General features: G+C 46.6%; 1 protein-coding gene across 3 annotated transcripts; it reads left to right on the top strand.

The window, feature by feature from the left end:
* The first annotated feature begins 5,230 nt into the window (after positions 1 to 5,230).
* IDNK (IDNK gluconokinase) lies at positions 5,231 to 18,685 on the top strand. 3 transcript variants are annotated; one of them, XM_084794577.1, is made up of 5 exons: positions 5,251 to 5,403; positions 8,369 to 8,400; positions 8,640 to 8,722; positions 10,790 to 10,833; positions 11,262 to 18,685. In XM_084794577.1, the coding sequence occupies exons 1-5, from the start codon at positions 5,354 to 5,356 to the stop codon at positions 11,605 to 11,607; spliced, it is 555 nt and encodes a 184-aa protein (XP_084650703.1). In that variant the 5' UTR covers positions 5,251 to 5,353; the 3' UTR covers positions 11,608 to 18,685. The 3 variants fall into 3 exon arrangements, with proteins under 3 accessions (XP_084650704.1, XP_084650703.1, XP_084650702.1); XM_084794576.1 differs by having other exon boundaries at positions 5,288 to 5,403; positions 8,369 to 8,399; positions 8,636 to 8,722; XM_084794578.1 differs by lacking the exon at positions 10,790 to 10,833 and having other exon boundaries at positions 5,231 to 5,403; positions 8,369 to 8,399; positions 8,636 to 8,722; positions 11,262 to 11,488.
* The last annotated feature ends 3,623 nt before the right edge of the window (positions 18,686 to 22,308 follow it).

Below are 22,308 nucleotides of genomic sequence, written 5' to 3'. Positions count from 1 at the left end.
TGTGTAAGAAATCCCTGGCAGACACTGGCAACTAGAAACACGAGGTGGAGGAGTTGTAATTATCCTTCTGCCCTCGATGAAGAAAATAGCACACTATCTTAATATTCTCTTGTCTTATCTTAACTTTTCTGGATGTGAATAGAACTCAGTCTGTCCTGGGCTGTGTCCATCCCAAGGGTAAAGATTTCTGGCTTTACACAGTCCAGAGTGTAACAGGCCCCAGACCTTAGCACGGCTGACTCCATGATGGAAGTACCATTCAGGCCGTAAGACTCAGCATAAAAAACAGCACCACCTGCTAACAGGAAAGCAATGGCCTCAACCACCAAAGTCCGTAGTTCTGGGAAAGTCTCCAAATGTACTGACCTTGGTTTTTGGCTTCTGTAGTTCTGCTTCTGGCTAACTGTTCTTGTCAACCCAGGACATTTTTTTTTAATGATTTGTTTATTTATTATGTACACAATGTTCTGCCTGCATGTACATCTGCAGGCCAGCAGAGGGCATCAGATCACATTATAGATCGTTGTGAGCCACCATTTGCTTGCTGGGAATTGAACTCATGACCTCTGGACGAACAATCAGTGCTCTTAACCTCTGAGCCATCTCTCCAGCCCCAGGACATGTTTTTGTGCTTAAAAGCTCATCCTGAGAAAAGCTCAGGGCTACACTGGGATTCCCAGCACCCAATGTAGTCATTGGCTGGCCAATAAAGACTCTCTAGTGGCTCAGACCCACATCTGAGCAGTCTTGTCTGGTGTATACTGCACACACAGGCTATTTAGGAGGAATCCTCTGAGCTTTGGTTCTGACTGGTTACTGCAGGTTCTCTTGTCTGTTGCCTCATGGTCCCTCAAAGGGAGGTGACTGACCTGCTTTTCAAACTCCAGTATCTCCTTCTGAGCCCTAGAAACTCCATGGCAAAAGGGACATTTACCACTGTGCCCCACAAAGCTACCCAACACATAGGCCAGGCCGCATCTCTGGGCCACGCAGAGGGGTCAGGTCCTGGTCCCTGCTCCTCCAGGGAGCCTTCCCTTGCCTACTAAATCACTCTAAGAGGGTTCCAGAGTAGATGCCTCATGCTACCTGGCTCTTCCCTCCTTTTCTTTTTCTCTTAGACCACCCCCCTCACATCCTCACATCATCCATTTAGTGAGCTGACACTGCCAAAAATCAAAAATCAGCCTGATGTGCTGCTGTGTCTTTGCTCTGCTCTGCTGAACGGCGGCTGGAGGAAAGAGCAGTAGAAAGGCTTTCCCAGAGTATAGCAGGGGATGGTGGGAACAAAAGGTAAACGGATGCTGCAGAAAACTAGTGGGGCTGTGGTGGCACACACCTTTAATCTCAGCTCTTGGGAGGCACAGGCAGGTGGATCTCTGAGTTCGAAGCCAGCCTGATCTACAGAGTGAGTTCCAGGACAGCCAGGGCGACACAGGGAAACCCTGTACATTCAGAAAATGAGCCCACCATGTGAGTCTTACTATCATTTTGGCGAAATTGTTTGAAAGTAGGTAGGACAAAGCCTTCCCCTGCTACCCTAGCATTCCTGAGATGTGCCTCCTTGGGACACATCTTTAGGGAAATTTGAGGCTGAACCTTAAGGTCAAAAGCATCTTGGGCAGGGTTAAGATGATGTCTGTCTTTATGCTGTGCCCTTTGTGGTCAGTTTTATATTGTTTTTTAAAATTATTTGTATTATCTGTAGGCCCAGCTAGCAATCAATCAAGACACAGACACTTGTTATATTTTAAAATAGCCTTAGTTAACCTGGGGCAGGGCAGATATCAATCCTCTAAATTGCCTCCCATAGTGGGGCAGGCATGGGATCCCTGTCTCAATCCCATGCCATCTGATTCTAATAACGTCTATCAAGCTGCCTCCCATGCATAATTCCAAATACTTGTTAATGTTCTTTATCTGGACAGGATTTTTTTTTATCTACGCCGCTGGCCATGCGCTTCTCCTCCAGCTAACCCATGGCGGCCTTCCTCTCCTCTCCTCAGGTCTCTCTCCTTTTATTTTTTCCTTGTGGCAGTCTTTCTTTTTTTCAGAATCCCTCTTTTCTAAGCTCCACCTATCTCCTTTGCCCAGGTGGGATGGCTTTTTATTGGCAAAAGGTGGGTCACAGAAACAGCAAGCAGTAATTAACATAAAAATACATCAGACCATTCCCCAACATCTCTCTTTTTTTGTTTAAAAAAAGGCCATTTTTTTTAATATACAGTAAGTACAATTGTGAAAAAGTATAAAAACCAATAGGTAAGACTTACACACATAATTTTTAATCAAAATGTATTTGGCAACTTTGTAGAAAATATTATCTATTTTATTTTGGTAAATTTAAAGTTTTTAACCTAAATCAACATTTATTAAAGTTTAAATTTATCAACCTAAAAGTATTTATCTAGACTTAAAACTATCTTTTTAACTTTTAAACAACTAAGCTTAATTTTAAAATTAACTATCAGGTCTTTAACTTCATCAGAGACTTGAGAAGGAATAAATTTAATTACCTGAATAAATAGGAAGTGTAGGTTAGTAGTTTTTAAGATGGGGGAAAAAAAAAGACAGTTTACTGTCTGAACAGACACCCAAAACTCTATAACATTGGAGCCTCACCTTTTTGGTCCAGTATCTCTGACAGACACATTTGTGAAGCAGGAACTATTGAGGACTTGCTTACCCTCTCTTGGTAGAGTCTGGCCATCGACTCTGCCTGCATCTAAGCTTGTCCATTTTCAGGCAGACTCTGTCTGTGGGAGAAATGAGGACATTTTTGTCTAGTGTCTAGTCATCTCTACAGGGAGGTTTTTAAATGTTTATCATCTTTTTTGTGTTAGGCTGGGTACTGTCAGGAGTTAACCTGTTTTATTGTCAAAGAATCTTTAAAATAATAAAAAACTTTTTTTGTTTGTTTGTTTTTTGAGACAGGGTTTCTCTGTGTAGCCTTGGCTGTTCTGGACTCGCTTTGTAGACCAGGCTGGCCTCGAACTCACAGCAATCCACCTGCCTCTGCCTCCCGAGTGCTGGGATTAAAGGCGTGCGCCACCACGCCCGGCTAATAAAAACATTTTAAAATGTCATATTTTGTAGGTCTCTGAGGTTTCTGAAGACCTTATTTAACTATTTTATCATATTTATCTAAAGAATTATATTTGTTAAACCTTGTATATATATATATTTATAGTTGACATGACTATGATCAGAGCAACAATTGACTTGTATTATTATGTTATTATGTTATTAAAAGCCTACAATAACATTATCAGAGTATTGTAAGTAAACCATGGATTAATTGAGCCGTATGCATATAATACCTTAGAGTAGAAATATAGTGGGTGAAGAACAATACCAAATTTGAATTTTATTTTAATGTATTAAAATTAAACCTACTTTGTATCAACATACAAACTTTTATATCAATGAATCAAAATTAACCCTACTTGTGAGTTAACAATTGAGGCCTTAAATTGAGGAGTAGATTTTATAATCTACTTTTTGTCCTATCATCCCTACATCAGGCCATCCCCCAACAGTTTTAGAGACATAGAAGTGAATTGCCGTGTGCACGACTAGCACATTGCTCCCTCTGAACACTACCCAACCCACCAGTTCCACACAGTGGGAGCCCTCCCCATCCCCTCCCCATCCCCCCCCCCCCCCACTCCTGTGCCCCAGAACTCATTGTAATTGTAAATGGCATGCTTGTCTGGGCTTTACCCCGGTGCCTCTCTCTGCCTTAAATGTTTCATGGCCTTTTTAATGTCATAATGCACACAAATAATAATGCTATGTACAGACCACCTTACCACGACACAGGATCCCTGCCCCTGCCCCTCCCCCACCCCCATGCTGGGCTGACACCATCACCCTCTCACACCAGTGAAGAGGTCTGCTTTGCACAGCCCTACATAATGGCTTTTGGATTTCAAGGCAAGGACAAATGGGAAGGAAGGGGAGGGGCAGGAGAAGGGAGGGGGGGGAAAGAGGAAGGGAGGGAGGGAAAGCGGGAGAGGGCAGGTTTTTGTAGTTTTAAATGAAAATTCCAGATCGTTCTATTTTACCAAGAAAAACTCAGGAGACAAATGCTGGGGTGAAAAACCTGCTAGCTCAGAGAGGCGGAGAAAGCACCCAGCTGAACTTCCTACTCTGTTCACATCCCAATGGAGAAGGCCCAAAAAGGCTCACTAGCTCAGCTGACAGGCCAGGAGGAAAAGACCAAAAACCCCAAGGCGAAAGGCTGGCTAGCTCAAAGCCCAAAAGCCAGGCCAAGGAGCTGAGGAGCTCAAGAGCAAGAAGCCAAAGAGCTAAAAGCTAAAGACCACGTCTGCTTCTACACACTGTCTTAAACACCCCTCAACGCAAAGTCCCGCCTATTCTCTAATGCCTGGCAGCTGGTTCCTTGCTCCGCCTCTTGACCTAGGGTCAATTTTATTGAATCCTGTGTACAGAAAGCTCTTGGATTAAAGGTGTCCTAGGGCTGGCTGAACCGTACCTTAATTACCTGTTTACAATAAACAGAAAGTTCTTAGATTAAAAGTGGCTGGTGGTCTCTGTGGGAGAAGCCTGTGGACTAAGGCAGAGTTCGGAAGCCCAGACCATGTTGCTTATTCTCAGGAAGAAGTCCCTGTGGATTGCTGCTCACTTCTAGCTCCCCTGTGCGCCTGTTTTCATTGCCAACATTACCGAAAGCCTCAGTTCCCGTTTGAACAAACAGCACGTCACTGACACAGTACCTTCCGGGAAGAGCAACCTGTCCTGGGTGGGGCGGGGGAAGGGGGGGTGCTTACTGATCCTGGTTCTCTGGCTCCCTCTGGGAGAGTCAGCGAGGCTTCTTTAGCAAGTGTCTGCCATGTTGGTGTTCTGTCACTTCCTGCAGAAGATAGCCACTGATGTCTTCTGATGCAAAGCCCTGTTTGCCCGGGTGGAAGGGGAGCCATAGGAACTGACTTTCAGCGAAGAGTGGGGACAGGGGCGGACTGTGGGCTGAGAGTGAGATAGGAGAGAAAGCGAAAAAAAGAAAGAGAGGGAGGGAGAAAAAGAGGGAGGCAGAGAGATAGAAAGACAAGGAGGGAGAGAAAGAGACAGAAAGAGAAACAGAGAGATCTCCCCCGGCCCACTCCTTGTCCTTCATTGCTGTCTTTGTTAGTAAAGTGTGTCTGTTTCTAGCACTGTCCAAATGTCCCGGTGGATTTCTTGTTGCAGGAGACAATCATCTGGAAATGGCAGCAGGTGACCTCTAGCTACATTACCCAGCGGTCAGCTCAGGAACTGCGGGGGCGTGGCCACATGACGTCAAGGAAGGGGCGGGGTCTGACCCGGAAGAGGGCGCTGAGGACCAAGAAGCGGGGAAATGGAAGCACCTGCGGTGGTGCTAGTGATGGGCGTGAGCGGCTCTGGGAAGTAGGTCACGGAGGCGGCAGGTGGGCGGGAGCCGGGAGGCAGTGGGGCGGCGGGAGCGCTGGGAGCCCTGACTTTGCAGCTCCTGCCGAGACCCCCTGCTCTCCTGCCTCGCTGGCAGCACTCTAAGGGTCACCATGGATAAAACGCAGAGGGCCTGTAAATGGTGGCTAGCAGCCTCGAAATGATAGCACAGCCTGGAGGCTGCTTGGGCACAAGAGTGGAAAGTTATAACATAGGAAATGCGGGGTGGGGGATGGAGGGCGCGTCACACTTCTCAGCCTTCAGCCTTACAACCCTGGGCCTGGCGGCATATTTCAGAGCAAGGTGAAAGGGAGCAAAGGGCTAAACCAAGAGGCAAAACTTGTCCTGTGTCTTGACAAAGCTTTGTCTGGTTGGGCAGACGGTCTCCCTCCTTGGTTAGTTTCTGGATTTTTCTGAATAGATTTTGAAGAGTGAAGATCAACCAGCAAAGGTATAGCCTTCCTTGATCATGTCCCTGCTTAAGCTGGGATACTCATATGGAAAGTTCTAGAACTCTGCAAAAACATAGTTTCTTCCCAGCACAGCCAGTTCAGAAGTAAGCAAGCGGTAAGGCATTTGCTTTGATAGACGCCATCCAACTGCAAGAGTCTTTGAACTGAAAGTGAAAAGGTACAAAGAGCCCAGAGCTGTAGGTGTAGCTCAGTGGTGGCGTGTTTGATGACATCATGCCCTGAGTTCAGTCGCAGCACCATAGAATGAACAAACAGAAACCACAGAGCTGAGAATCCCGCTGCTGTAGAATTGGGAAGCCCATCACTGTGGTCGCCATCTCTTCCCCGCCAGAAATCCCTTCTCTCTTGTACAGAACCGCACCCAGCCCATACTGAGGTCTCAGACTGTCCTTGTCCTGGAGGCGGGAAAGATGAGCCAGAGAACATAATTGGTGTCTGTTTTCTAACAGAGTGGCCTTACAGGGCTGACTCAGAAACAGTTCTGGGGCTGGGGACTCATGGAAGAGCTGGAGAACTCAGTTGAGTGACAGGGACAGGGACAGCGGGGTGAGAACTCTGCAGGAGAGATGGAGGAATGTTGATGGCACGGGGTCCATCTCCGCTCCTGCTGGGATAAGCTTAAACCTTTCCAATCTGGTTTTTGATATCCCTCTCCTCCACTGGCTGTCCTATTTTATTTTATGTTTATGGAGACAGCTTCTTTGTGTAGTCTGGGATTTACTCCATAGATCGGTCTGGCCAGGATTAAAGGCATGCACGCTGCTGCTGCTCCTGCGGCCTCCTGGTGACCTCCTGTCTTTTAGACCAACATGCTGGGAGACATCTGGGCCCTGAAGTTTGGCTTGTAACCTTAGATCCATCCACTGCTGATGAGCTTTGTCCCACTGTGGTCCCGTGTGCATGTCCCCTAGTTGAGCCTGCTCCATCCTCGTCTGGATGGAGCACGAGGAGTGGATTTTTCCTTCCCTTCTACCCTGTTCCTGCCAGTTGACACCCAGAACTACTCAGCTCTTCTTTTGACTACAGTTGGTGGCTAACACGTTTATTCATAAATTATTTACTAATCTAATTTGATCTTAGGCATGATTTTTTGTCTGTTTGTTTTTGTTTTTTGAGACAGGGCTACTCTGTGTAATAGCCCTGGCTATCCTGGACTCTTTCTGTAGTCCAGGCTGGCCTCAAATCCACAGTGATCTGTGTCTGCCTCTGCCTCCCAAGTGCTGGGATTAAAGGTGTGTGCCACCACGCCCGGCACTGATTATCGCCCCCCACCCCCGGACCCCCCCCCACCACAAGGTTTCTCTGGGTAGCTGTCTTAGACCCACTCTGTAGACCAGGCTACAGAGTTCAGGACAGCCAAGGCGTTATAGAGAAATCCTTGAAAAACAGTGGTATAGGATTTAAACTTTTGTTTTGTTTAGGTTTTTCTTTTTCTTGTTGGCTGTCCTAGACTCACTTTGTAGACCAGGCTGGTCTCGAACTCACAGAGGTCCACTTGCCTCTGCCTCCTGAGTGCTGGGATTAAAGGTGTAGCCTTGGTTGTCCTGGACTTGCTTTTGTAGACCAGGTTGGCTTTGAACTCACAGTGATCTGCCTGCCTCTGCTTCCCAAGTGCTGGGTTTAGAGGCATGTACCCCCACGCCCGGCTAAACTTTTTATTAAACCCCTCACGCACTGGATGTATTAACCACTTCAAGGCAGGCCCCATACCCAGGAATAGTTGGCCAACACAAAACAAACTCGGCAGGGTTTTTATTTTTTTTTATTTTTTATTTTTGAGACAGGGTTTCTCTGTGTAGCTCTGACTGTCTTAGACTTTTAGACTCATTCTGTATACCAGGCTGGCCTCAAACTAACAGAAATCTACCTGCCTCTGCTTCCCACGTGCTGGGGTTAAAAGCCTGTGCCACCACACTTGGCTCAATGGTATTAAAACAAAAAACCAACAACCCCCTCTTTTGAATCTTTGATAAAACTATCACCCAGCATGATGCTGGAATTCTGGGTGCACTGCCATGCCCAGCTATGGTTCAGTGTTTTGTTTTGTCTTTCTTTCTTTCTTTCTTTCTTTCTTTCTTTCTTTCTTTCTTTCTTTCTTTCTTTCTTTTTCAAGATAGGGTCTGTGTTAGCCTTGGCTGTCCTGGACTCACTTTGTAGACCAGGCTGGCCTCGAAACTCACAGCGATCCGCCTACCTCTGCCTCCCAAGTGTTGGGATTAAAGGCGTGCGCCACCACGCCAGGCTGGTTCAGTGTTTTAATTAGATCTGACACATTGCTTTCTGGCTAATACATTTTCACTGGTCCTCCTTAGGACAGCGAAGGCCATCTCTAGGCTCCAGGGTTAAAGGCCTCTCTGCTTTCCAGCCACAGAAGAGCCTGCCTTTTAATACCATCCGTGGCACCTGTCTCTCTCTCAGCTTGCACCTACATCTGTTGTGCAGAACTGGCAATGTGTGCATTCTCTCCACAGATCTACCGTGGGTGCACTGCTGGCCTCCAAGGTAACTTCCTGCATCTACTGTGTGCTTGTCCACTACTTCCTTCCTCTCTTCTGGCCCATGGTTTGTGCAGACGCCTTAGCATGGCAATCCAGGTTTCCTTTTGGTCGTGGTGAGCGAGGCAATCGGTTAGAGGGGCAGTCCCAGATCAGTGATTTCTACACCTGCCTGCCAGTAAGCTCCCGGGGCCTGTCCCGTGGGCCTTGCCTACGCTACTTGTATCTTCTTTGTCCCTAAAGCTGGGGTGGAAATTCTACGATGCGGATGACTACCACTCTGAAGAGAACCGGATGAAGATGGGGAAAGGGGTACCACTGAGCGACCAGGTAACGCTGTCTATGGGGGTCCAGCATCTCTGCGTCATGCCTCCATATCTGTTAGCCCAGAACCTGAGCTTCTCCATGAGTCAGCTGTAGGAGCGCGCCACCTCTGCCCTACCTTGTGTACAGCCTGCCACAGCTTGCTGCAGATTTTTAACCTGCAGTCCTCAAGTGGGTAGACTCCATTTTGCTCATACAGAGAAGTTAGTGGCTCCGAGGGCCTTTTACCTCTGCCAGGCCACCAAGTTCTGGTGAAACTCCACTGCAAACTCAAATGTGGCCCCGTGTCCTACTCTTCTGTTGCTGTACCATGACCAAGGCATCTTGTGACAGAAAGCATTTTGTTGGGCTGACAGTTCCAGAGGGTTTAGTCCATGGTGGCTCGTCAAGGCACGACAGCAGCAACAGCTGAGATTTTACCCTATGGATCTGAAACAGGAGGCAGAAAGCACACTGGGATTGCCTCCTTGTAGGCTTTTGTGCCTACTGTCCCACTGTCCCTAGGATATGCTTCTTCCTTCACTGGGTGGCCCATGTTCATCCTTAATAGCTCAGCCCCTAGGCCACTCCTTGGGGGGAGGCCTAGTCAGAGGCCACACTTTCCCTGATGAGCTGAAGGTCTTGATAACCCTAACCCTAACCCCAGAAGTGAATCTGAGCTATTTAAATGCAGATTAAGGGATGGGGTGTGGGAGTGGTGACTGACAACACTTCTACAGAATCCCAGGAAAGGGGCTAGAACTTTCTTGGCTGACAGTGGGACTTAAGGCTGAGCCACCTTCTGCTACACAGCCCCCAAGAGCCACACCTGAGGGGCTGGAGGACTGGCTCACTGGCTAAGAGCACTGGCTGCTCTTGCAGAGAGAGGTCTGGGGCTCTCTTCCAAGCACCCACATGGCCACTCACAGCTGCATGTAACTCCAGTTCCAGGGGATCCCCCAGCCCTCTTCTGGCCTCCCGGGCACTGCATGGCTTCAGTGCACTTATATACACTCAGGCAAAACACTCACATAAAATAACTAAGCTTAAAACATATCCAAGAAGTTAAAACTAAAAAGTTTATAATAGTATTATCCTTTTTATCTCTGCCAGTGCTTGAATGTGGCAAGAAACCTTGGCTAGCCATGGGTAATTCAAGAGTCATTTTGGAAGACAAGTTCAAATGGTCATGAAGAAGTTAACTCGAGGGCTAGGGTATGAAGGAGAGATAAACCCGTTTTTTAGGATCCCAAGTGTGGTATTGGAATGGTCTTGTGTGAGAACAGGTGAGGTTAACCCACTAGAAGACCGACCACCTTGTGCAGGAGCTTGATTGTTGCCAGCTGAAAAGACCCTGTGAACAGACTCTGGGAGGAGACATATAAATGAGCCCAGAACTGGAGGCGGGCTTTTTGGAGACTTGGGATAGTTTTTGCTGTTCATCGCTGTACTTCGAGATGCTCCTAGAGAGAACTGCTCGAGGGAAGGCTTCAGGGATTCGGCTTCTGCTGAGGTTCTGGGTTCTGGTTACTCTGGGTTCCAGCAGAAGAAATCCTGCTGATTGTGCCAAGAGAATCGCTCCTCAAAACTGATATCCTTAAGGTTTTGTTATTGTGTCCATTAATCCTCATTTCCTATTGTTTTGGTTAGTTGGGTTATAAGTGACATATGCTCGCTCGGTCACTAAGTTGTTAATAAAATATATTGGTTAAGAAAATTGAGCATACAGGGGTAGATCAGCTGCAGATCACGTGCTTAGCTGTAGGTTCTGACCAGAGGCACTGAAAGAACACATTAGCCACGGTAAGAGGTGTGTGAGCATCCAAGACAGGAGACATTTACAGTGGGGAGGCTGGAGGAGGTATAAAGTACTCTAGCTTACAGGAACTTATATTATTATGAAATGAGCCATTGACATCAGAACCAAGGAGCCGTTTCTGTGGTTGTGGGGATGTGGTCTTGACCCTCCAGCCTGTTCATGGCCAGTTCCCACAACCACTAAGGTCTCTCTGGAGGTAACTTCCATGGCTGTGGTACAACTGTTTCTCTATAAGCAATACTTGGAAAACTACTTTGATTCTGTTTTAATTTCAGGACAGGATTCCATGGCTCTGCAGCTTGCACGACATTTTGCTAAGGTATGAAGTCATACCTTAGATGCATCATCCATTGGGTGAAGCCGGACACTTAGCACAGGTGCATACCAGGTATCCGGTCAACTCTGAACGGGCCATTTAACAAGGCGCACACTGATGCCCAGGGGTGTAACACTTGAGCCCCTGACTATTGGTTCACTGATGAAAGAGCCTCAGTTTAAGGTTGGGAGTGCCCAACGCTTAATCTCCATTTTCAAGTAACACTTCACGTTGGCAGAGACTAGTCCACTGCCTAGAATCAACAGCCTTGAAGTCTGGTCTACAGTGGTAGTCCAGGACAGCCAAGGCTACACAGAGAAACCCTGTCTCAAAACAAACAAACAAACAAACAAACACACACAGCTTTTTAAATGTCTTAATTTTGCAGCCCTCATCCTTTTTGTGTTTTGTTTCCTATATTTTGGAAATAGAGATGTGGCCTTGGGACAGCATGTTGTTCTAGCCTGTTCAGCCCTGAAGAAAACGTACAGAGACATCTTGATACAAGGAAGAAGTGATGTGCCTGTGAAAAGTGATGAGTCAGTAAAGGAAAAAATGCTGGCTGGGGCAAAGCTCTTGGTGGTCTACCTCTGCGGGTCATTTGAGGTCATTTCCGGTCGGTTGCTCCAAAGAAAAGGGCATTTTATGCCACCTGAGTTACTGCAGTCCCAGTTCAGCATTCTGGAGCCCCCAGCAGCTCCCGAAAACTTTATCCAAATCAACGTGGACAAGAGTCTCTCAGAGATCGAGGCTGCCGTTATGGAAGCTCTCAGATGAAGCAATCACCTCACGCCCGTGGCTTACATTGCACTCTGCTTCCAAGCCCCATACTCATGATGTGTTCTAAATTCTTTTGGTGTAGAGACAGGGTTTCTCTGTGTAGCCCTGGCTGACCTGGAACTCGCTCTGTAGACCAGGCTGGCCTCGAACTCACAGAGATCCGCCTGCCTCTGTCTCGAGTGCTGGGATTACTGGCGTGTGCCATCGCGCCTGGCTGTATTCTAAATTCTTAACTGGGAACAAACTGCAGTGTGTGGAGGTCGTTGGTTGGAGTGTGTGGTGTGCTTGGTGGTATGCAAGTGTGGCAGGAGAAAGAGGAAGGATGTTAAAAAGTAAGCTTAGACCTGAGTCTAATATCATGTATAACATAACTAGATGGTCAAAGGAAATCCTGTAATCAATGCTAGAAAATACTACCTTTTAAAAGAACAATGGCTCGTGCCCGTATTTGTACAAATAGATGAAACTTGCTACCCTGGAAATGCCCTGGAAACTGGTCTCAGCAATAGTAACCTGAACAAAACCCAGTTATTCACTGCAAGTCATTTCATGCCACACTGCCAAGCACTTAAACATTTAAATCATAGGCTTTGTTTTGTTTATTATTTATAATATCATTTATATCTTTTTTACTTTTTTTTTTGAGACAAGGTTTCACTGTGTAGCCTTGGCTGTCTTGGACTCGCTTTGTAGACCAGGCTGGCCTCAAACTCACAATGATCTGCCTCCCTCTGCCTCCCAAGTGCTGGGATTAAAGACATGTGTCACCATGCCCGGCATCCTCATTTATATCTTTTTTTAAAAAATGTATTTATTTATTATGTATACAGTGCTCTGCCTGCATGTACAACTGCAGGCCAGAAGAGGGCACCAGATCTCATTATAGATGCTTATGAGCCATCATGTGGTTCCTGGGAGTTGAACTGAGGACCTTTGGAAGAGCAGCCAGTGCTCTTAACCTCTGAGCCATCTCTCCAGCTCTCATTTATATCTTTTATTCATCATCATTATTGGTTTTTTGAGACAAGGTCTATCTGTGTAGCCTTGGTTGACCTCAACCTCTGTGATTTACCTGTTTCTTCCTCTCGCTGCTGGATTAAAGGGATGCACTCCCATAGCTGGCGTCATTTTCATAATTACATCAATATAATTATATAATTCTCTATAATTAACATTATATAGAATGCTTTATTCTAGCTGCTTCCCCCAACCCCCATATCCCCTGGTCCTCTCTGGCTTGTTCCCTTCCTGCATTCACAGCTTTTCACCCTTAAGATCTCTTCCTGAACTCAGGCACACATATGCACACATACACACATCATATATGCACATAAAAGTTTTAGGTTTAGGTCCTAGATCCTGCTTGAGAGAACTGGGTCTTTTTGCAACAACACAACATTCCACTGCATACACACTGCGCTTTCTGTTTTACTGATGCTCAGCTCAGGTTGGCTCCATTTCCTTGTAGCAGTTACAAGTAGCTGTGAGTGTGGTGGATCATCTCGTCAACTTGATGGGAAGACCTGAGGAATTTTCTTTTTTTAGAGATAGTGTCTCTGTAGTCCCAGCTGTCATGGAGCTTGCTATATACATCAGAGTTCAAACTCACAGAGCACTAAGACTATCATGTGTGCTACCATGCCCAGTGAGGGATTTTTTTTTTTAATATTGAGGTTAATGGGCACAGGAAGACCCACCCCAATGTGGGCAGCACCGTGCCATGGGCTTGGGTCCTACACTGAGTAAGGGGACTGTGAGTTGAGCCGCAGGCATCACTGCTCTGTGCCTCCTAACCCTGGGTGCAGGGTGATCAGTCACCACTGGCTCCAGTCACGGTGCGGTCCTTGCCGTGATGGACTGTGCCCTGTCAAACTATAAAGCCATGATAAGCCTGTCCACCCTTCCTCACGCTGCTTGCCAGGTGCTTGGTCACAGCAACAAGGACAGTGACCATATATCCTGGGGAAATGCAAAGCCTTTGCTCTTCCCCCTGCCTGGCTTCAGATTTGACATGGTCCATGTTCATACTCCCGACAGGTAAGGGTAAGAGTTCCCCACATGGGCCTCGTGTGGTTGAGGCTTGCCTTTAGTCCCAGCATTCTAGGGGCAGCTGAAGCTCTGAGTTCAAGGCCAGTTTGGCCTACATATTGAGTTCCCCTGCAAGTCAGAGCATACATATTTTGAGACCTTGTCTCAAAATAATAACAAAAATAAGAGTTCCCCCACACTGAGGACAACTATTTGCTGAGTCCCATCTAGGATCTGTCCTCTGGAAGGCTGGAGGATGACAACACAAAGCTGGGGTTCTAGATGGCTCCATTTACCGCAAGAGGGAAAAACAGGACACCTTGTATTCTCAGGTAGAGTCCTCATGAGGAAGGACACAGCAAGAGCCTTGGACTTGGGTCTAGGATCTGCTGAAAGATAGAGTCCTTGGTAGACTGTTCTGTGCCCAACTCCCTTCCCACGACAGAAGTGAAAGCATATCCCGGTAAGACTTGGACCAGACAGACCACTTCACAATCAGTGTCTCAGGGATGCAGACAGCTCAGTGGAGAGCACTTGCCTAGCATCTGCAAGGCCTAAGTCTGACCCCAGCACTGCAACCACCACCAGAAGCCTCACCAGCACACTGAACCATCCTGACCAGGGGCTTCAGGTAGCCCACCTGAGAGCCTAGCAACCTCAGAGCCTAGCAACTGTCAAGAGCAGCCTGGTCTGGAACCTTATTTGCCTAACTAGTTTAGGTAGAGCACCGCCAGGAAGGAAGCATCCGAGAGACTTTTCATGGTGAAGCCCAGAGCTGGTGGGGTTCTGACCAAGTAAAGACCCACTGAACAACTGACACAAACCACAGGGGAGAAGCAACCTCTGCCATGACGCTGGCTGGTGATCAGGTGGGATCTGCAGAGAGAAGCTGTGATTTGGATGAGAGTGGAGGTAGAACAGAGCACAGAAAGGGGTGCGGTGAATTGGGTTTAGACTACAGATAGGCTGGGCTTGCTACAACAGAAAAGGAGACTCTGTTTACTGCCACCTTAACAGGTCTTGGGCCGCTGCACTCTCAGTGAGGCTGAGAGTCAGGGTAACAAAGGGGAGACTGTAGTTTAAGGGGAGAATGTGCATTGGGAACAGGTAAAAGTTGAGCTTTCTGGGCTGGGAGTTGTCCTAGTCAGTAAAGACCACTCTTCCTTTACGCCTTAAATCTAATGTGGGGTGACTCAGCCTGTGTGATAGGCAAGCTTGAAGGATGCAATCAGTTTTGTCACCCCCTATATCTCAGAGTGCTATACAGTTAGCCACCATATTGAGAAGGCAGGCTATTGTGTGAGACCAGCCATTCTGGGGACCAGAGAACAAGGAGCAATCAACATCAGGGACCCTGGGAACTCCCTGTCATTGTGTTGCCATGGAGACAGCCACAAAAGCATGAAAAGGGGGAGGGTCAGATATAGACACAGTGTGCTCACTGACACCACCTTCGGTGGCGAGGGGCAGGCCTTTAGCTTGATGTTACCATGGAAACAAAGCTCTGTGCACAGGTCTGGGATTGCACATCTCTCCCTGCTGACCCCACTCTGACACACTTCAGTTGGGATGCGCACTACCTCTGGATGCACAGAGGGTGGAAGGGGATGCTCTGGAGGGAATGGGAAGCAAACAGGTTCCAGGCTGCACAGTCTATCGGAGCCAGCGGCACCAGGTTCTGATACACAAGGACTGGCATGCTCTAAAATTAATCAGCACTCACCCTGGCAACTTAATAGGGACCATTCCAGAGCTCAGCCCAGTGGGAGGCCGGAGGAACTGCAGTAAACTCATCTACAGATGCAGTAAATCCCATCCAGAAGGCTGGCAGGCTCCAGGGTTAGCAGACCTGAGTGAGGTGGTCACATTCAGTGTGCACACACGCGTGCGCGCGCGCACACACCCACCCACACCATTTTACCTTTTTATTATATTTTACTATTTAATTTTTTTTGTTTTGAATATTTTGTTTTTGTTTGTTTTGTTTTCTTTTCTTTTCTTTTTTTTTTTTTTTGAGACAAGGTTTCTGTGCGTAGCCATGGCTGTCCTAGACTCACTTTGTAGACCAGGCTGGCCTTGAACTCACAGAAGTACACCTATCTCTGCCCCCACTACCCCGTGCTGGGATCACAGGTGTGCACTGCCATTACCACCTGGCTTTGTTTTGGTTCTTAACACCCCAATAGCTGGATGCAATGGCAATGATATTAAACTACTACATATAGAACTGAAAACTCTAGCTAAAAAAAAAAAAAAGATAAATGGAAAGCAGTGCACGCCTTTAATCCTAGCACTCAGGAGGCAGAGGCAGGCAGATCTCTGACTTCCAGGCTAGCCGGGTCTACAAAGTGAGTTACAGGTTAGTCAAAGAAACATAAAGAGATCCTATCTAAAAAATAAAAAATAAAAATAAAAAAGATAAATGGAGCCGGGCATGGTGGCGCATGCCTTTAATCCGAGCACTCGGGAGGCAGAGGCAGGCAGATCGCTGTGAGTTCAAGGCCAGCCTGGCCCTAACCCAGGACAGTCAAGGATATACAGAGAAACCCTGTCTTGAAAAACAAAAAACAAACAAACAAACAACAACAACAAAAAAGATAAATGGTGCCTGGAGTGCCGGGTCGGCAATTAAGAGTGCCAAATGCAGCCGGGTGTGGTGGCGCATGCCTATAATCTCAGCACTCGGCAGGCAGAGGCAGGTGGATCGCTGTGAGTTCGAGGCCAGCCTGGTCTACAAAGCAGGTCCAGGACAGCCAAGGCTACACAGAGAAACCCTGTCTCGAAAAACTAAAAAAAAAAAAAAAAACCAAAACAAAACCAGGGGTGCCAACTGCTCTTGTAGAGGGCCCAGGTGTGGTCTCAGCGGCCACATGGTAGCTTTCAACCACCTGGTCCTCTAGCTCCACAAGATCTGATTCCTCTCCTGACTTCTGCAGGCTTCTGTACACATGCGGCACATAGTCATTCACACACACACACACACACACACCCCAAATATTTTGTGTTTAGTAACAGATAACCGCAAGAGACTTCTGATGAAGTCAACTTACAATTTGGATGAAAATTCTAGTTCAACGAGAAATTCAGCAGAGGGATTCTAAAAAACTAAAAAGCTTGGACATAAAGCTTAATAAAGCAACTCAGTGGATAGAATTGCAAACAGACCTGAAGGGCAGATAAACCTGTTTCTGTTTTGATCCCAAGTGTGGGATGGAGAAGAGGGCAGGATGTTTACCACTTAGATTTGAGGAAGCAGAAAGTCCAACTACTTCCTGGGGGAGCTTGGTGAAAAACATCCTTGAACAGACTGAGACTGCTCCATTGCTCCAGGGAAGGCTTCAAGGCTTTGGACTCCAGCTGAGGCTTGAGGTTCCAGCTGCTGCTCCCGGTTCCAGCAGCAACTTTGGTGGAACTGCTGGTCTGCTGAAATCCTGCTGACTACGCCAGGAGAATCATTCCTTGGAACAGATATCCTTAAGGCTTCATTATAGTGTTCTTTACTATCTTTTTCCGATTGTTTGGGTTAGTCGGGTTGTTAGGGAGGTAGGCTCGTTTAATAAGTTCATAATAAAATATAATTGATAAGAAAATTGAGCTAACATAGACCAGCTTCTAAACAGATGAGGCCTGGTAGGCCTTGCAGTGCACACTACAGCTCAAAAAAGGGGGCAGGGAGTGTGGGGCCACAAAAAACTGGCTGCAGTAACGAAGGGGGCGGGCAGGAAGGCATATTTGTTTTCTGTATTATGAAGACATTTTCTTTTTCTTTTTTGTTTTTTTGAGACAGGGTTTCTCTGTGTAACAGCTCTGGCTGTTCTGGAACTCACTCTGTAGACCAGGCTGGCCTCGAACTCACAGAGACCCACCTGCCTCTTGCCTCCAGAGTGTTGGAATTAAAGGCGTGCCACCACCACCCAGTTTATGAAGGCATTTCTACCTCACACTGTTGAGAGGATTCTGCTGTATGTGAGTTTGTTTGTCACACAATCTACGGTTTGTTCTGTTAGTGCCTACCCCACCAGTCCCTACAGCACAGATGCCCCTGGAGGAGAGCAAGGATGGCACTGGCAGATGTTAGCTAGACTTGGGGTTCAAATAGCCGCTTGCGCCCAGACAAGCAAAGACTGCCAAGAGATGGTGAGAGACAGACCTCACAAGCCTTAGAGCTGGCTGAGCCTCTAGAGCAAAGGGACAAAACTGAACTCTAGAATGACTGGCTTTCTTTGTGGCTCCACCCACCACACTCCTGTAACTTGGCTGGAGTCAGTCAGTCAAACTCTACTGCGATTGCTGAATCTGAATAAAGAACTTAATGTGAGATGGCACAGGCCATTTATCCCAGCACTCAGGAGGCAGAAGCAGGTGGATCTTTGTGAGTTTGAAGCCAGCTATCCTTGTCTACATTGTGTGTTCCAGGACAGCAAGGGCTACACACAGAGACTCTATCTCAAAAAACAAAACCAAATCAAAACAAAGGCTTCGCTTTGTCTCCACCTCTTGGCCTCGGTGATGATAGTGACAGGTTTCTGACATGCAATAACCACAGATTAATTTAAGATCAAGCACGTCCAGGTATCTCTGGAGTGCTGCTGCGCTGCAGAGTCACAGAAGCTTGGAGTACACACATGCACGCAACACTGCAGCCTCCATGCATGAATGAGGCTGCGAGACTTCTGAGAGTTGTGAGAAAACAAGACTGTTCCTCCCACATGTAGTAAATAGGAGTGGTTCGCTTCATTTTTCACATTGCTGTTTGCTCTTCCGTGATGTTTCCAAGCATGGGTGACTGTATACAAGTTGAACTCAAGTGAATTTTGCTCATGACATTGTCTAACCCTAAGAATATATTTATTTGTTTAGTGAGTTGGTTTTTTTTTTTTTTTTTTTTTTTTTTTTTTTTTTTTTTTTTTTTTTTTTTTTTTTGAGACAGGGTTTCTCTGTGTAGCCTTGCATGTCCTGGACTCATTTGTAGACCAGGCTGGCCTCGAACTCACAGAAATCCACCTGCCTCTGCCTCTCGAGTGCTGGGATTAAAGGTGTACGCCACCACCACCTGGTAACCCTAAGAATATAAATTATTTGACACTCTGAATAAAGTTGGATATTGCATGACTTTAGGCCACCTCATTCTTAGGCTGGCTCTCCCAGGTTTGAGCCACCAACTAGAGCAGTGACACTAGCCAGGTTAGCTCACCTGCAACCTTCTGAGGGTTTCCTCTGCCTCCCAGCTCCCCGTGGGGCATATGGGATGACAGATGTTTGAGCATTGCCTCTGAAACACCTCAGACCAGATTTGAGACCACTATATGTTATGGACTAGAATTTTTACTGCACACACAAAGCTTTCTGCTCTTATTAAGAAAACAATGGCTTAGACCTGTTCACTTCCTACCATCTGTGTTCAGCGTGTCAGCACCACACTGGTGCATCTTGGAATAGTATTTATATAATGTTGGATTAAAAAAAGATTTATTTATTATTTGTACAGTAAGTATTCTGTCCACATCTGTGCCTGCAATCCTGAAGAGGGGTTGTGAGCGACCATATGGTGGCTGGGAATTGAACTCAGGACCTCTGGAGGAACAGTCAGTGCTCTTAACCTCTGAGCCATTCCTCCAGCCTTAGAATGTTGGATTTTAAAGAGTATGTTTATGAGTGTTTGCCTGTACATGTACATGTATGTGTACTACATGCATGCTAGGTCCTGGAGGTCAGGAGAGGGTGGAACTGTAGTTATAGTCACTTGTGAGCCGCCATATGGTGCTGGGAATCAAACTTGAGTCCTCTGGATGAGCAGCCAATGGCTTTAACTGCTTAGTCATCTCTCCAGCTCCCTGTCATACTTTAAGAATACCAATGTTTTTCAAACTACTCCTTATAATAATAGAAAGGGAAATGGCTCCTGAGGCAAAACTGGTTCGTCGCTAGCATGTGGTACTTACAAAGAAAGGGAAAGGATGCCATGAAGCTATTTTGTTAACTCTGTATAAAACCCAGATAAACACACACACACACACACACACACACACACAGAGAGAGAGAGAGAGAGAGAGAGAGAGAGAGAGAGAGAGAGAGGCAGGCAGGCAGGCAGGCAGACACTAATTTCACTGATGAACATAGATACAAAAATCCTCAACAAAATATTAGTTTACTAACTTGAACAGTGTAATTTAGAGTCACACTCCAGGGCTTAGAACGAACAATGGCCTGCTCAGTGATCAAGAGCCAGTTCTGCTGTTCCTGAGGGTCAGGGTTGGGTTCATAGTACCACACCAGGTGGATAATAACTTCCTGAATGGCAGCACCAGGAGATCTAACACCCTCTTCTGGCCCTACAGGCACCAGCACCCACATGAACAGATGTGCACAGATACATGCATACACATAATGAAAATTAAAAACAAAATCTTTTTAGTACACAATGAAGGTGGTGTGGCTGGTGCTTGCCTGTGTCTCAGCACTCTTGAGGCAAAAGCAGGAGGGAAATCTCTGAGTTCCCAGGCCAAGTAAGGTGACACAGCAAGTTCCAGTAAAACAAACAAACAAACAAGCAAAAACAACAAAAACCTACCCAACATCACCAACAAAGTTCATCTTATTCCAAGAATATGAGTCAGGCATGTCAACCAAAGAAGTCACACCATCATCTCTTTTTCAAGGTAAAAGACCTAGAAAAACCAAGAACAACAGGAACACACCTGAACATACTAAAAATGTGAAGCCAACAGTACAATAAGTGGGAAAAACAAAGAAGTATTTTCTCTAAACCAGGGACAGGACAAGGGTGTCCACTCCTGATTCTTACTCAGTAACATTCCTGAAGCCTATATCAGAGAGGCCAGAGAAAGAAGTAAAAGGAGAGACACAGAAAGGAGGGGAAGGAGGAGGGGGAGGAGGAGGAGGAAGAGAAAGAGGAGGGGGGAGGAGGAGGAAGAGGGGAGGAGGAGGAAGAGGAGGGAAAGGAAGAGAAAGGAGGGGGAGGAGGAAGAGGAGGGAAAGGAGGAGAGGGAGGAAGAGGAAGAGGGGGAGGAGGAGAAAGACACAATCCCAAGTGGACTGTCAGCACTATGAATGCTCAGCATTTTATCAAGGAAGAACGTGACTGGACAGCCAGCCAGTTTGGGGAGTGTAGTGTCAACACAGAGATGTTTCCGGCAGCTTTAGAATCAGGTGGAAACGCAGGCTGGCTGTCCTGATCTCACTTTGGACTCCAGCTGAGGCTTCAGGTTCCAGCAGCAACTTTGGTGGTTTGCTGAGGTCCTGCTGACTACGCCAGGAGAATTATTCCTTGGAACTAATATCCTTAGGGTTTCATTATTGTGTTCTTTAATCTTCTTTCCCTATTGTTTGGGTTAGTTGGGTTGTAAGGGAAGTAGGCTCATTTAATAAACTCATAATAAAATATTATCATTAAGAAAACTGAGCATACAAAAGACCTTTGGTATTTTAACACATAATCAGTATTTGGAGATGACCAAGAATTTTTATATCTGTATGTGCATGCATGATCATCTGAACGTGGCAAGTATGTCCTATGGTGTAGTTGGAGGTCAGACGACAACTCAGGCACCACTCATCTTACACTTTAAGACAGTCTTGCTTGTATGTTTAGGGCTGTCTGTGTGTACATGGTCAAGTGTGCACATCAAGGTCCTCAAAAGGCTGGTGGGGGTTAAGCCCAAGATGTCAGGCTCAGTCAATGAGCCCCTTGTCGCCTACCCAACTCTCCTTGTTGTTCTAGGGCGCCCTTCAGCCAGCCGTCTTGAAAGAGCCATTTACTGTTCCTGGCTGTCACCTTGGAATACAATTAGCAACTTAGTAAGTAACAGTTCTCTGATGCCTCACTTGTCTTCCTGCCCTCCTTCCCTCCCCCTTTCTTCAAGGGGGTGGGCAGTGATGGGTAACACTTTATCTTTCCTTGGCACATCCAGATCCAGAAAACCAATTACATATTAAATGAAAGTAGATCAAATGGAGTCTGTGAGTGGAATGCAAGAGGCTGAAGAAACATGCAGTCCTATCAGAACGATGCCCACGTACACTTCCAGATACAAGTCTATACCAATCAAGACCCACACCCGAGCAAGTCTTCCTGAAAGGGACTAACTCAAGCTCTGGGGTTATTCCAAGTTGTTCACCAACCTTGCCAAATTGTTTCTGATCGTGGTGCCCCTCTGCTTCCCATAACTACCATCTGACCCCACCATGCAAAACTCCTTATTGTAGCCATAAGGAACCTCCTTTCCTAAGTCCAACCGAGCAGTGACAGCTATCAGTTGACATGACTAAACTCCTGGAGATGTCACCTCCGCTCACCCTGCTTTGCAGCTCTTTGGTCCCCTCCTTCTCAGCACCACCACTCAGATCCAAGCTTCCCGTCACTGCTCCTCTACTGATCAGCTAGCGGTTAACTTCACACCTCTATGTCAGTAAATCCCATTGGTTAACCTTCAACCATATCCCAGACCTCACTGATCCTTACCACCCTGTCCTTGTTAGCTTATGCCTTGTTACTTCATGTACAGTGTTTCTCTGCACATATGTATGTGCACATTTGTGCATGGTGACCGAGTTCACAAGAGGAATTCTAGATGGTTGTTAGTGATCATGTGGGTGTCCTTTGCATCAACAAGTGCTCTTAACCACTGGACCATCTGTCCAGTGCCCCTG

The sequence above is a fragment of the Acomys minous genome (genome assembly GCF_964271855.1).
Source record: "Acomys minous genome assembly, chromosome: 9".
Taxonomy (NCBI): domain Eukaryota; kingdom Metazoa; phylum Chordata; class Mammalia; order Rodentia; family Muridae; genus Acomys; species Acomys minous.
Note: the sequence above shows the minus strand (reverse complement) of the source record. Positions and strands in the feature narration are given on the sequence as shown.